A 14,203-nucleotide genomic window follows, 5' to 3' on the forward strand; every position below is an offset into this window, starting at 1 on the left:
AAGGGTCTGGAAACCACAGGTCACAATCTGAATAAAGAAAAGGTAGAACTTAGGCCGAGAAGCATTAAATAAGACAGGAATGGAACTCTAAACTATAATGAGAACAATTCTCAATGAAGAGATGAGCAGTTATGACTACATATCAAATATGTGACAGCAACATATGTACAGCAGACATTATGGAACATACAAGGAGAAATACACAAAACACACTAGTAGTAGGATCTTCTAATTCACTTCTCTTGATTTATGAAAGACTGAGTGGAAAAAAATAAGTAGATACATATAAAAACTAAATAGTAAAATTAATAAGGCAAAATTGATTAATTTATATCAAACTCTTTCTGCTGAAAATAGAGAATATATCTTCTCTTCAAGTTCCCATGGAACATTCATGAAAATAGATTATGTATTAGGCCACAAAGAAAATTTCAGTAGCTTCTAAAAAGTTGAAATAGCACAGACATATTCTCTAATCATGAGACAATAAAGTGAGAAATTAATGGGAAAATTCAGAAAGCTAGAAGAAACTTAAGTTCGGAGATTTAAAAAAATAATCTCTCTTGAACAACTCTTGGCTCAAAAGGACTCACAAACTAAAACTGCAAAATTTCCTAAGAACAGCAATAATGAAATACCACATCTCAGAAACCATGGGAAAAAGATAAAGCAATGCTCAGAGGAAAGTTGGAATAATTGAAATAAGCACAAAACAAACAAAAAGAATACAAAAAGAAAAAGATGGGTAAAGATAAAAAGTAAAGATTAATGAGTTAGCACACAGAAAACAGCAGAATAAATAAATCTGGAAGTTAAAAGTAAATAAAATAAATAAACCACTTGCTAATCTAATCAAAAGAATGAGGGCAAATTCAAATACACAAAATACAAAGGGAGAAGCAAGAAGTAACCATAGAAAGAGATGAAACTGAAGAATAGTAAGAGACTACCTTGTTCAACTCTACAAAAATAAATATGTAAAACTGTCTAAAATAGATAATTTTCTAGGAAACACAATTTACTCACCCCAGAAAAAAGATCAAGTTTGATAGAATAAATAAAAAAAGCTTCAAAAAGCAATCTTTAAAACAGTACCAAGTTCAGATGATTTCTAGAGGGATTCTACTAAACCTTTACAAACCAGATAATTCCACTGTTATTTAAACAATTGCAGAACAGAGGAAAGTAAAGACCATTTTTCATATTATTTTTATGAAGCACATAGAATATTTATGCTAATAACTTCAAGGATCGCAGGATTGCAAAAGAGAAATCACAGGCTAATCTCACTGCTGAATATTAATGGAAAATTCAAAATAAAATATTAGCTAAAACGATCCATCAGCACACTAAAGGAATATAATTCACCATGACCAGAAATGCAGGAATGGTTCAATATCAGGAATATACCTGCTATATAATACATGTTATCCTATTAATAGATTTAAGGAGAAAATCACATGCTCATCTCTATAGACCCTGAAAAGGCATTTGATAAATTTCAATAAACTTTCTTAATAAAACACGCAAATAAGAATAAATGGGTAATGCCTTAACATGAGAAGATGTATCTTGTCTATCCAAAGTCCACATCAGGCATGACAGGGAAACAGTAAAAATGTATTTCCGCTAACATAAAATAAGGCATTACGCCCATGATCATCACAATTACACTGAGCTAAAAGCACTGACCATCATGGGCTCACTCCTTCACCTCCTTCAGGCCATTGCTTGAAATTTACCTTCTCAATGAGAAGCACCCTGATTATCCTATTTAAAATTGCAAACTGCCCCTTATTCTGGTAGCCCCCAATGCTTTATCTTGTTCTGGGTTTTTTTCTTATAGTTTATCATATTCAGCATATTATAAATTTTACTTATTTATTATATTTATTGCTTTTTTATATCTCCCAATGCTACTATAGAAATACCAAAAGTCTAATCTGTTCCAAGAGCCTAGAGCGTTGCCTTGTCCATAATAGGTCAATAAATATTTGTGAAATGACTAAATAAAATAAATTAGAAGCATAAATTTTGGCAAGGAGAAAACAAAACTAACACTGTTTGCCAGTAATATGATTACATATCTAGAAAAAAAGACTCAACTAAAAATCTATCACAAATGATGAGACTTCAATAAAGGTATCAGGTACCAAATTGATATATAGACCTCTATTGCACATATATATATTATATTATTACATATTATATATATAAATATTTAGAATGTATAATAGAAGAAAGAAGCCATTTACAAGAGCAGCGAGAAAAAAAAAAGAAGGAAAGAAAGCAAAACCTAGGAATAAATTTAACAGGAAATGTGCAAGACCAAATGAAGAAAACTTTAAAATACTACTGAGGGTTTTGAAAGATACAATGAACAAATGGAAAGATATAGTATGCTCTTGGATAGGAAGATTCAACATCAGAAAGATGTCAGATATTTCCAATTTAATTTTGAAATACAATTTTTAAAAATATTAACAGATCTATTCTAACTAGATAAGCTAATTCTCAGTTCATAAACAATGAAAAGCCAGGAAAACTTAGCAAAAGGAGAGCAAAGAGGTGAGACAAACTCTACCAGATATAAAAACACATTACAAAGCCTCAGTAATTAAAACTGTGTTTGGGGTCAGCACATTAATAGATGAATAAAGGAAACATAGTAGAATGTCCATACACAGAGTCAAATACATTCAGGAATATAATATTGGCCAAACAAGTAAGGGAAAATTCAATGAATAGTGTTGGGATAGCATACTTCACAACATATTCCAGGATATTTACCAAATAGATGAAAGATTTTAAATGTAAATAATGAAACTCTATATGTGAAAAAGAAAACATGGAAAAAATCCTTTATAATCTTGGGATGAGCTGTTATAGTTATCACTACAAATCCAGAAGCCATAATAATTCTGCATAATATAAAACAAAGTCCAAAACAATGCAAAGACAAATGACAAAATGGGTGAAATATTGGAAATTTATCACAACAAAGAGTTGGTTGTCTAATATATACATAAACAACTCATAGAAAATGGTAGGAAAAAGACCAACAACCAAATAGAAAATCATGTAAAGAGTATGAAAAGATAATCCACAAAAGAAGAAATTATTAGTGGCTCTTAACCAAATTAAAGGATTCCCAGCCTCATACGTAAGAAAAATGCAAATGTGAATTAAAATTATACTGATATCATTTTTAACTCATCAGATTGGCCTAAATTCAAAAATTTCCTTAATAAGCTTGGTTATGAGTCAGCAGGCACTGTCATACACTGCTGGTGGTAATGCAAATTGGTACAACTTCCATGGAAGGCAATTTTGCAACATTTATCAAAATTACAAATGCTGAATACCCTTTAACCAGCAATTCTGCTGTTGGAAATTTATCCTGTGATATTTATGCACAGGTACAAAATGACACACATACAAGGCTATTCATTGCAGCATGGTTTGTAACAGCTAGAAAACATTGTAAAAACCCCACCTGCCCATAATGGGGAACTAGTTAAATAAATTATGATATTTGCACATAATGGAATATGAGACTGTATTTTAAAAAATAAAGAAGCTATGTATTATTCATATGAAAATACCTCAAAAATCTTTGTGCAGAATAGTAAATATGCTATTCCTTTTGTGAAAAAAGGGAGAATATAAAAATGCTTATTTGTATTTGCTTATATGAAGAAACTGGGAGGATATGTGTCCCTCTGGAGGGATATATGGGTAACTAATAAAATAATGGTAGGGGAACTGAGTGCATAGGTGTTAGAAATGAGAAGAAGACTTTTTACTGTACACTTTTAAAATAAATTTTCATTTTTGAATTATATGAATATGTTATCATCTGAAAAAAAGTTAAGTTTTGAAATACTTCTTTAACCTTAATGGATACATTATGCATAGTAATCACTGTGTTAGCTGCTGTAATGCTATGCATTCAAGCATTTCAACACAATCATCCTTAGGATCAATAATATTTTAAAAGTTCTTGGGGTTACCGTAAATGGGTAGATTACACATGATCAGATCCCCCAGACTATCTTGAAGCAGAAAATCAGAATATTCTAACATCATCTAGTCCATATGAAGCTATTCTCAAAATTCTCCCTCTCTGGGTTCTTCATTTAAACCCTTTCCCTTAGGTTGTTGCCCCGTTTGCCTCTTTACAGCACGATGTTTAAGAACATAGGCTTTAGAGATCATTTAACCCTGCACCGTTTATTGTCTGCATGACCTTGAACCGGATGCCCCAGTTTCCTCATGTGTACAATGGAGGTAACACAAACTTTATAGATTCATTGTGAGGATTTAGTGAGGTAACGTACATAAAACTCTTAGCCCAACATTTCACACACAGTAGGAGTTCTAGAAATGCTGAGTACCTCTACTGTTACTACATTGACTCCTAACACTTCTTTGTGGCCTGAATTTTCAATGAGTTCTGAACTGTGGCATGTTTTGATGGGTACTCTGGTTGCTAATCTTGCATGAGAGGTTTAGGGTAGAATATCATCTTCAGTCCAAGTAACAATTGTATGGTTACTATTGAGACAATCATAAATTTATGCTTATTTCCTACTTTGAATTAAAACTCCTCTGATTAAACACGTTGAGTTTCTATTTAATAATCTGTTCACTCTTTAATTCAAAAATAATGATAAATGTACATCAAAAAGTCATCAGCATTTCAGCATGCTCATACCAAAAGTTCAACCACATGTTTTTATTATGAGATGCAGTTTGACTCACTGCTACAATCAGAATTATCTCATAGTGTCTCTAATTAACAATGTGTCTCAGTCACTGTAATCAAGATATTTTAAGGAAGAAAGTTTTTAATTGTATTTGTGTACTCACCATTTCAGCTGTAAGAAACACTCCATGTCAATTTTAATTATTTAAATGTCAATAATCCACATTGACAAGAAAATTAATTAATATTACCTACTTACGATGTGTAAACTATTCCAATAAACATGTAAAAGGCTTTGGGAGTAGAAGCATACTGCTCAGGTTTAATTTTCCAGTGTTAGAGAGGATTAGAGAGCCAAGGTTGTCAGAAGACAGTGTGGACCACAATGAGCCCACAACAGAACATTGCCAAATTCCTTGTTATTAATAAATTTCTTCTCTCCAAATTCCCTCAGAGAATATACAACTAGAGATTACAAGGGAAATATTAGAAAAACTGTAAATTATGCTTAATCCATGGGGTATAAACTGGAAATTTTTAATTAAAAAACTAAAGCCCTCATTTTAATGATGGACTGATATAACTTAAAATAAAAATTGAAGTTACTTCTGTCATTAAATAAATGTTTAGTGTGACATTCTGGAGCAAGCACTGATTTATATGTCCCTTAGGAATATGGGAAAAAAGAAAGCTCTGAGGGAGAATGTAATCCACTAAGCAAGTTGAGACACATAAAATAATAATTGCAATATAAATATTAAGTGTAACGGCTGTGCTAGGAGAGTTCAGAGGGAAGTGACCACAGGAAGTATTTTGCATTTTAATTAGGCCTTGTAGAAAAGTAAAAGTTCAATAGCCAAAAATGGTGGAAAAGATCATTTCAAATAAAGGGAATAATATGAGCAGTGACTGGAAGAAAATTATAGAGCATGTTTGTACAACTGAACACACAGACTACAGTATGGAATAATAATAATGAGGAACAAAGCCAACAGACAGATTCAATAAGAAGCAACAATTCAAGGCTGAGGATTCAGACTTTTTTTCATAAGCGATGGAAAACTTTGAACAGTACTTTGATCAAAAGAGTAATTTTATAAAAGTTGCTGTAGGAAGATTATACTGGCAATTGTGTACAAATAGATTTGGGTTCTGGGGGAGGGGAAGAGAATGTTCCAGTGGTCCTGGCAAATGCTTTGTAAGAGTCTGAACCAGGTGCTGTGGAACTAGAAAGGAAGAGATGTCTGCACATATATGGAGAAAGGCTATTAGCAATTACAAACATTTACTGGGAGATTATTGTGAAAATTTTTAAATTTTATCAGTCATCTCAACTATCCTGAGGTAGGTAACTGTTATCTCCACTTTACCGAAGTCAATTAACTTAGTCCTAATGACACAGTCATAGGTATAGGGCTGAGACCTGACCCAGACTCACTGACTTCTAAAGCCAACATTTTCAACCACTCTGCCCTCTAATACTTTAAGCTCATTGTATTGAACATTAAGGAGAAAATTAGAGCCAAAAATGACACTAAGGTTTCATGCTCAGGTAATTGGGAAAATAATAGTATCGCTCAAAACAAAACACAAACTCTATTATTAGATTAGAATGTGAAGATTAGACACAAATCCCATCTTCAATGAACTCAAGCTTCCTGAAGAGTATGATGTTTTCAGCATGATCCTGAAGAATGTTTCTTTTGCATATAATCCATCGGTCCTGATTAAGTCTTTAAATGTTTGATTTATCCTATGATGCGCCACTTCCAATTTAACCCACTGAAATTCTATTGTTTTATCAGGTGAGGAGTTTCCTGACAAGAAGCCTAAGGTGCAGTTAGTCATATCATATGAGGATGCGAAGCTGACCATACTAGTGAAGCACATGAAAAACATTGTGAGTTTATCATATCTAATAAGAAACATGTAAACCTACGTTTAGAAATCGCTTGCCTCCTTTAGGCAATTAATGTCAACATTAGTGAGAGGAATGGGGCCAGCCACCAGGTTTAAGCGGGGAACAACGAGACAATTAACAGTGTTCTGCTTTGGAATAATTGTGATCCTTGGGGTAAAGACAACAAAATATTTCACAGAGAAAGTCCTAGAATGAAAGTTAGACTTTATTCAAAAATGGAGTGTCAGGAAAAACCTAGTGAAAAGCTTTGAGAAAGCAGGAACAGCTAGAGTATTAAGGGCTATAGGAAAAAAATCTGGGTCCCAAGACTTTCCATCTATCTTGTCATGCTGAGCTTGGTGGAAGATGGACTCAGCTCTTTGAATAGCGCCAGCACCTTCTCTGTGAAGCCAGGATCTCTTAGAGTTTCCCCCCAGATTCCCTTTGCACTTTGAGTTTATACCACCACAGCAGTTACCGTAATCTGCTGTAATTGCTCACATATATTTCTTTTCCCTCAAAAACTTACAAAATTTTTGAAGACAAGAACCCCATCTTTGCATCCCCAGAACCTAGAACAACAACTGTCGTCGTTAGCCTTAAAGGAAAACTAAAAGTTGCTCTTTCTACCACACCCCATTCCTCGCTAAGGATTGGTCAAGTCAGAGGCAAGGATGGCAATTGGGCCATGTCATTAAGTAACAGAGGAGCTTTCTGTGTCTCACGGTAATTAATTAATGGTCCAAGTCTGGATGCAGTTGACAGAAAAGGGTAAATCTAAACCTCACCAACTTCTCCAGTTTTCTTCTAGTCTAGTCAAACTTGGTCCTCCATGTGGTGAAATTCCCCAGGAGACTACACGGATATGGAGAAAGTCAGCAGCATTATTTTGGCTCTCTCCTTTATGCATGTAAATCTCTCAGGATGCACTTGGAAGGATTTACAGGAGCAAACTCTTCTCAGCATGGCGTGCATCTGGAACGTACTAGAACTTAATGAATATTTGTTCAGTGAGCAAGTAGTTGGCATCATTTGCAAGGGATACATCCATTACTAACTTAGTATTAGCCAGATATCCAAGGATGCTTGTTTGTAAATCTTTGGTGTTTGCAATCAACAATTTTTATAATAGCTAGGCAAATGTTATTAAATGTGTTTTTGCAGAACTTTTAGTCATTAAAATAATTATTTTCAATTCTTTTTGATAAGATAATCGTCTAAAATGAGAATAGCAGTTGTTTGAGAAATTCTTAGGCTCAGAAATGAATATTCAATTAGATATTGTTTATGGCTATATGCATGTTCATGGACTTTAAGCATCTATGTAAATATATATGATAAAATAATAGAATATTAAGAAATAGTGTTAACAGAACTTATATATGTATGTGACATATGATTATTAATTGAAAAGAATCCCTTTGGAAACTATATATCTATTCCAGTAACGTCATTGCTCAAAACATTTTAGAACACGCCTGTTGACATTGCTTTGAGATCTGGCATATAAACCACACAGTAAATTTGGTGATATTACTAAATAGTCATGCCTAACATTTGATCAAAAGCAGTATTAACCAACTTGGTCACCCGTTATATTCACCAGATAAATCCTCAAATTACTTTTGACAGTTTTCAAAAATTCATTTTACACTCAGATGAAGTTCACTACCAATAAGGATATTCAGAACGAATATGATGCAGGCGTGAAGCGAGGGGAGTGTGTGAGTAAGAGCAAGAGTTTAAGATTTAGATCAAGTTATGGGTAAATGGCAAATAACCAGATAAATCCTACAAAAAGTGGAACACTCCTTAGGACCACTAGAGCTTATACATTCCAATGTCCTCTGAAAGAAGGTTATTAATAATGAAGTCATACTTCCTGCTGTCTGACTTCTCAGTCTACCTGCTGATTCCTCTCTTCTCCCTAGTCTCTTAACATTTCCCTGAAATTCATTCCTGGACTTCTCCTCTTTTCTGGTTCCAGCCTTGTGGCTTTAAATACCACTTACATGTCTCTGTCTTTCAAATTTATAACTCCAGCTTGGAGCTCTCCCTAATATCCAGAATTGTATGGATAACTGATTACTCAACAACTTTAGTAGAGATTCAGTAGACATTGAAAACTTAGTATACACCAAATCAAACTGCTGATTGGTGCCCCCCCAAACCTGTATCTTTTGCTATCTTTCTCTTCTCAGGAAATATCACCTTCATCCTGCTAGCTGCTCAGGTTAAAATCCTTAGAGTCATTTTGACTTCTCTCACAAACTATGTCTAATTTATCAGCAAATTCTGCCAGTTCTGCTTTCGAAATAAATCCTGAACCCAATCCCCTTTCCCCTCCACTCCTACCGCTATTGGTTCAAGCCACCATCGTCTCTCACCTGAATTACTGCTCTAGGCTCTTAACAGGTCTCCCTGCTTCTGCCCTTACGTCTTTCTCATCTCTTCCTAACCCAGCAGCCAGAATATTCCTTTGAGAATGAAAGTCAGAGCCTGTTGTTCCTTTCTCATATCCCTCTGGGAAAGGAGTCTCATATCCCTACAAGGAAAGCCAAAGTACTTATTAGTGATCTATGAGGCCCTACCTCTCTGGCCCCCTTGACCTCTCCAAACTCACCCTATACTACAGACTCCCTCAATCACTCCAGCCTCAGTGACTCCTTCCTGTTCCTTGAATATGACGAGCATGTTTCTGCCCCAGGAGATTCATATCTGCTACTCAGTTGATCTGGAATGTTCTTCCCCAGGCTCATGGCTCAAATTCTCCATGGCTCAGTCTCACATGCCCTGAACGCCTTTGTTTCACTGTCACCTTTTCAGTGAGGTCCTCTCTGACTCTCATATGTAAAACTGTAAAACCACCCCACTTTGTTGCCACTTCCAAACTTCCTTTCCTACTTTATTTTCTCCGCTGCTCTATATCACTGCTGAAACTCCCGGGGCTGACACAGGGCCGAGCACATAGTAGGTGCTCAGTGAATACTTTGTTCAATGAAAGAACGTCACATTACTTCTGATGTGAACAACTCAGAACTAGGATCTTTCTCACCTTCCAAAAATCATCACGACAAAGTTCTCATGCCTTGAATCTTTCACAGTTTCTTTTAAATGACTATTTTTCTTCTGCTTATCTGAAGAAAGAGATAACATTATAATATAAATGATAGAAAACTCTATAAATTCTTAACATATTTCTTTGCTCATTTCAAATTTTAACTGTTATTTATTTTTGAGCCTTTAGTATTTTCACATGTCAAAGTAATCAGACTAAAGTTGTGCTTGATTTTATTTTAATATTAAAATGAATTATTCTGCCTGCAGTTCTGTTATATTTAATATTGTTTGAAAAAAAGAATTGTTTTTCTTATATTAGGTCTTTGAAGCTTTGCTCTAAGAATTACTTCCCTCCTGTGAATTCACAAGCTGAAACAAAATTGCAAAAATTTTTCCCTTTCAAAGCAACACAATATTATTTATTCTAGTGAACAGAGACCGACAAAGTAATGCAGTTATTTAGAAGCATGGCCAAAATTTTTTAAAATAAAATTTCAGTTTACATAGCAGAGAAACCTATAAAAATCATTTAGATTTGAAACATTTTTAACAATCTCTCCAGCATTTTCCCATGTAGCCCACTTTAAAATGCTCTCTTCCTTGACTTCTGCAGTGTCTCTCTATGCATTACAGTGTCTGCAATGTCTCTCCTGGTCTCGTGGATTCACCTAGTCTGTGTCATTTCTAGACTGTTTTCTTCTACCTGCTTCAAAATATGAGCATTCCAGAAGGCTTGAAAAGTAATCAATAAGGATGCCAGACTCTTCCGATATTGAATACGTTCACACTGTCGGTCTCTTACACTGTCACAGAATAGTAAGTTATTCAAATGAGGAGCAAGTAATCTCAGGGAAAGCAGGACACATCTCAAATGAGGGGCTGTTTGTTCCTTTTATAAGACGTAAAATGAGAGAAAATAGTTGCTATGTGAAAATTAACAGAAGAGAAAGGGAAGTAGAGTGAAACCCAATCACAAGAATCCCAGGCTAAACGTACACACATACACATCAAAATTTTACTACATTTTTTTAATTTAAAAAATACCTTACAATTTTAATGTATATGTGTAGTGTGTGTGTGTGGGGGGGGGTTCTTGTTTTGAAAATACACATTTCTGGGTGCAATTCCCCTGTGATTTTGATTCTGTAAGTGTGGGTTGGGATTTCCACATGGGCGTTTTACAGACATTTTCTATTTCGTGGATTCCTCTATTCTTTCATTTCTAGACATGTTTTCTTCTCTCCTCTTCTCAAATATTAGCATTCCAGAAGGCTCTCTGACACAAGTGGTCCATGGATTATACTTTGAGAAATATTTTCCCAGTGGCTAATTACCCCATAAATGGTACTCTACATACAATGTGAGTTCTGGACTTGGCTCCAAGTGAATTGTGGTGCTTGTTGGAGTAGAAGAGACAGCACTTAGATTTGGTGAAGATAACAAAAAATAGTTGTGAAAATAAAGTACAGATGATGGCAATGTTTGATGTATAAAAATGACACTGTTCTGTATATCCTTTTAAAACTAACTTGGCTAAGTCCTCTGACTATCCCAATTCTTTTCAATTTTTTAAAATCTAGATTTTTTAAAAGAAATGTGTCTTTGTTCCATCCTAGATGCACTTCAATCTAAATAAATAGCAACTTCTTAATAAAAGCAATTTTCTTATAACAACTATCCCATCGATTATATTTGGCTTATATTCCATGAATAGAAAATTGTTTTTCCAGATTGGCCCTTTATGACATTAATCTCCTATTTCAAAGAATAAGATGCAAAGTAGTAGATAGTAAAGAGTACCCAGCCTAAATAAAGATATTTTATGGTGTTTCAGGATTATTTTTTAACCAAGGAAACATTGATCTTCAAAGATTACCAATTATTTCTTTTCTTTTTGTTGTTTTTTTTTTTAAAGATTTTATTTTTTCCTTTTTCTCCCCAAAGCCCCCCGGTACATAGTTGTATATTCTTCGTTGTGGGTCCTTCCAGTTGTGGCATGTGGGACGCTGCCTCAGCGTGGTCTGACGAGCAGTGCCATGTCCGCGCCCAGGATTCGAACCAACGAAACACTGGGTCGCCTGCAGCGGAGCGCGCGAACTTAACCACTCGGCCACCGGGCCAGCCCCACCAATTATTTCTTTATGAAACAAATCACAAATTGTTCTATAAACCTATAATTGGTATTATAATGATAATTGATCTCTTTCCAACAGCCGACATCTTTAAGTAATCTTTTCTTCTTGAACTTCACTGTCCGTACAGTCTCTAAACCTCTTTGGCAGCACTTTCTGAGGCTTCCTTTGCTTTTATAAAGTTAAACTAGAAAATGTGCATAGTGACTTAATAAATGTTGGCTTCACTCTTAACCCTTAAACGTGAAGATTTTCAAGTATTCAGGGCTTTTTCAATTCTTCAAACTAATTTCCTTAGAAATTTCATTCAGTCTTAAGACCTCAAAGATTATGTGAAATACTGCTAAATTTATATCTCTGCTTTTAATATTTCTCTGAACTCAATTTACATATTTCCAATTGCCTGACGGCCATTTACACTCTGATATCTTGCCCTCTCTTTAAACTCAACAATTTTAAATTACAGTCTTCTACTTTCCTCTAAAACCAACTCTCACTCTAAGCTACTTATTTCAAAAAATTGCTTCACCCTCCTCAAGTAACCCCTGATCAAAACTTCTCTATAATTTATTTTCTATATTTTAACTTATCCTGATACACCTGTATATAATCATCAGCAAATCTGTTTAGTTTCCTGTTGCTTATATTATTGTCAAAGTCCTCTTCTATATTCTCTGTTAATTCATCTATGGATTATTTTGATTGAGTGCTATAATATTCCTTTCCTTGTTTTCTGCTTCCTCCCATCCATTCTGCATAAAACATCCTAAAACTCCATTTTCATCATATCAATAAAAAATTTGAATAGAATGTCTGTAAATTTCAAATTCCTTAGCCTAATGTGTAATATACTACCCAATCTAGCTATAAGCTGCCTTTTAAATCCACCCTCTGCAACACAAAATTTGTATTATATTCTAGATGGTTCATTCATTGTTGACCAAACGCACATCAATCATTCTAGCTGGCTGTGTCATCCTTCAACTTACCTTCTATTTACCTTCTATGTCCAACTCAACTTCCAGGTTCAGCTCAAGCCTCTCGTCCTCTCTGAAGCTTCTGGGTTGCTCTTGCTCTTAGTGGTCTTTTCCTCCTTTGAATTCCTATTACACTTACTGTATACACCATCCATTTGATATTCACTGTCTTATTTTTGAAACTTTTATCATCTTGGCTCATCCTGTAGTTTCAATTGTATTGAAAATTTGCTAACTGTAAAAACTGTGGGATATATATTTTGCATACTCTACAGTACCTCACACAGTGCTATACCATTAATACATTTGTTAAATAAGTGAACATTTGCTTAAGTGTATCTCATTGTGAAAAATAGCCACAATCCAAAGCAGTTTAATTTAAACTATATTTATAAATTTATAAAATAGCTTTTCTCTATGAATTCTACTGTCTGTAATACTTGACACTAAACCAAGAATGGTCAAAGTGACAAATACTTGATCTTCACATCTGTCTCATTTAAAAATAAAGTGATTTCCCGTTGAGGATTATTTCTCTAAATAGTCAGCAACTCTGGACACTCATCATCTCCTCAACTGACATAGCCATCAATGTACAGGTCACCACATGCTGTAAATTTCATTTATTCACTCGCTGTTCTTAACTGACAGCTGTGTACCCTAATCTTTGTCCTTTGTCCAAATCTCCCTCAATTCTACATTCTAAGTTGAAAAAATGAATAAATAAATAACTTAGGGTCCTGACATTGGTCCTTTTAATCTAGTTCCTTCCTAACTTTTCTGAAATCACCTTGGGAGTGACATCAGCATCATGGTGGCAAAAGATGTCCTCATTTTTGGCCCTTACTCAACAACAAAAATTCAGCATCCATCCAGACAAAAGTGTGTTTGTGAGAGCTATGGGACCCAGCACCATACAACAAGGGATACAGGAGGAGTCTCACTCACTTATGAATCAGATAGACACGCAGAACTCAGTCCCACCTGAGGACCCTGCAGTGGCCCATGAACTGACTCCAGCCCCTCTTGGCCATAGTCCAGGAGCTCCTGGAAAGCACTATCTTAGACGATGATCCACAGATGAAAGAGTCTTTGTGAAAGTACAGGTTCCCAAAGGAGTAGTTTTATCACACTACTGTTGCAAAAATGTTTGGACACAGTGAAGTGACCAGTTAATAAAGCCTGGAAGAGGTGACTGCTACTTCAGATACAAAGACAGTAATGCAAAACTTCAAGGAACATGAAAAATCAAGGTAACACAACACCACCAAAAGATCACAATAATCTTTCAGTAACCAAACTCAAAGACCTGAATATATGTGATTTACCTAATGTAGAGAACTCAAAATAGCTTTTTAAAGGGAAACTCAATGGGCTACTGAAAACACAGAAAAGACAGTTCAACAAAATCAGGAAAACAACACAA

The 14,203-nt window shown here is 34.8% G+C and overlaps 1 protein-coding gene across 12 annotated transcripts in view; it reads left to right on the top strand.

Moving 5' to 3' along the window:
* The window catches only part of PIK3C2G (phosphatidylinositol-4-phosphate 3-kinase catalytic subunit type 2 gamma), a 514,208-nt gene that overhangs the window by 474,417 nt on the left and 25,588 nt on the right, over nt 1-14,203 (top strand). For 11 of the 12 annotated variants that reach the window (XR_011496940.1, XM_070494347.1, XM_044775186.2 and 8 more), the window contains one exon: nt 6,514-6,608. Coding sequence is in view for 10 of the 12 variants with exons in the window: in XM_070494347.1 (XP_070350448.1) it covers nt 6,514-6,608 (95 nt within the window). In the remaining 2 variants the exon portion in view is untranslated. Of the gene's footprint in view, nt 1-6,513; nt 6,609-14,203 lie in introns of those variants that run through there. The other variant, XR_011496939.1, reaches the window with a different exon arrangement.

Source organism: Equus asinus, chromosome 22, assembly GCF_041296235.1.
Source record: "Equus asinus isolate D_3611 breed Donkey chromosome 22, EquAss-T2T_v2, whole genome shotgun sequence".
In the NCBI taxonomy this organism is placed as follows: Eukaryota; Metazoa; Chordata; class Mammalia; order Perissodactyla; family Equidae; genus Equus; species Equus asinus.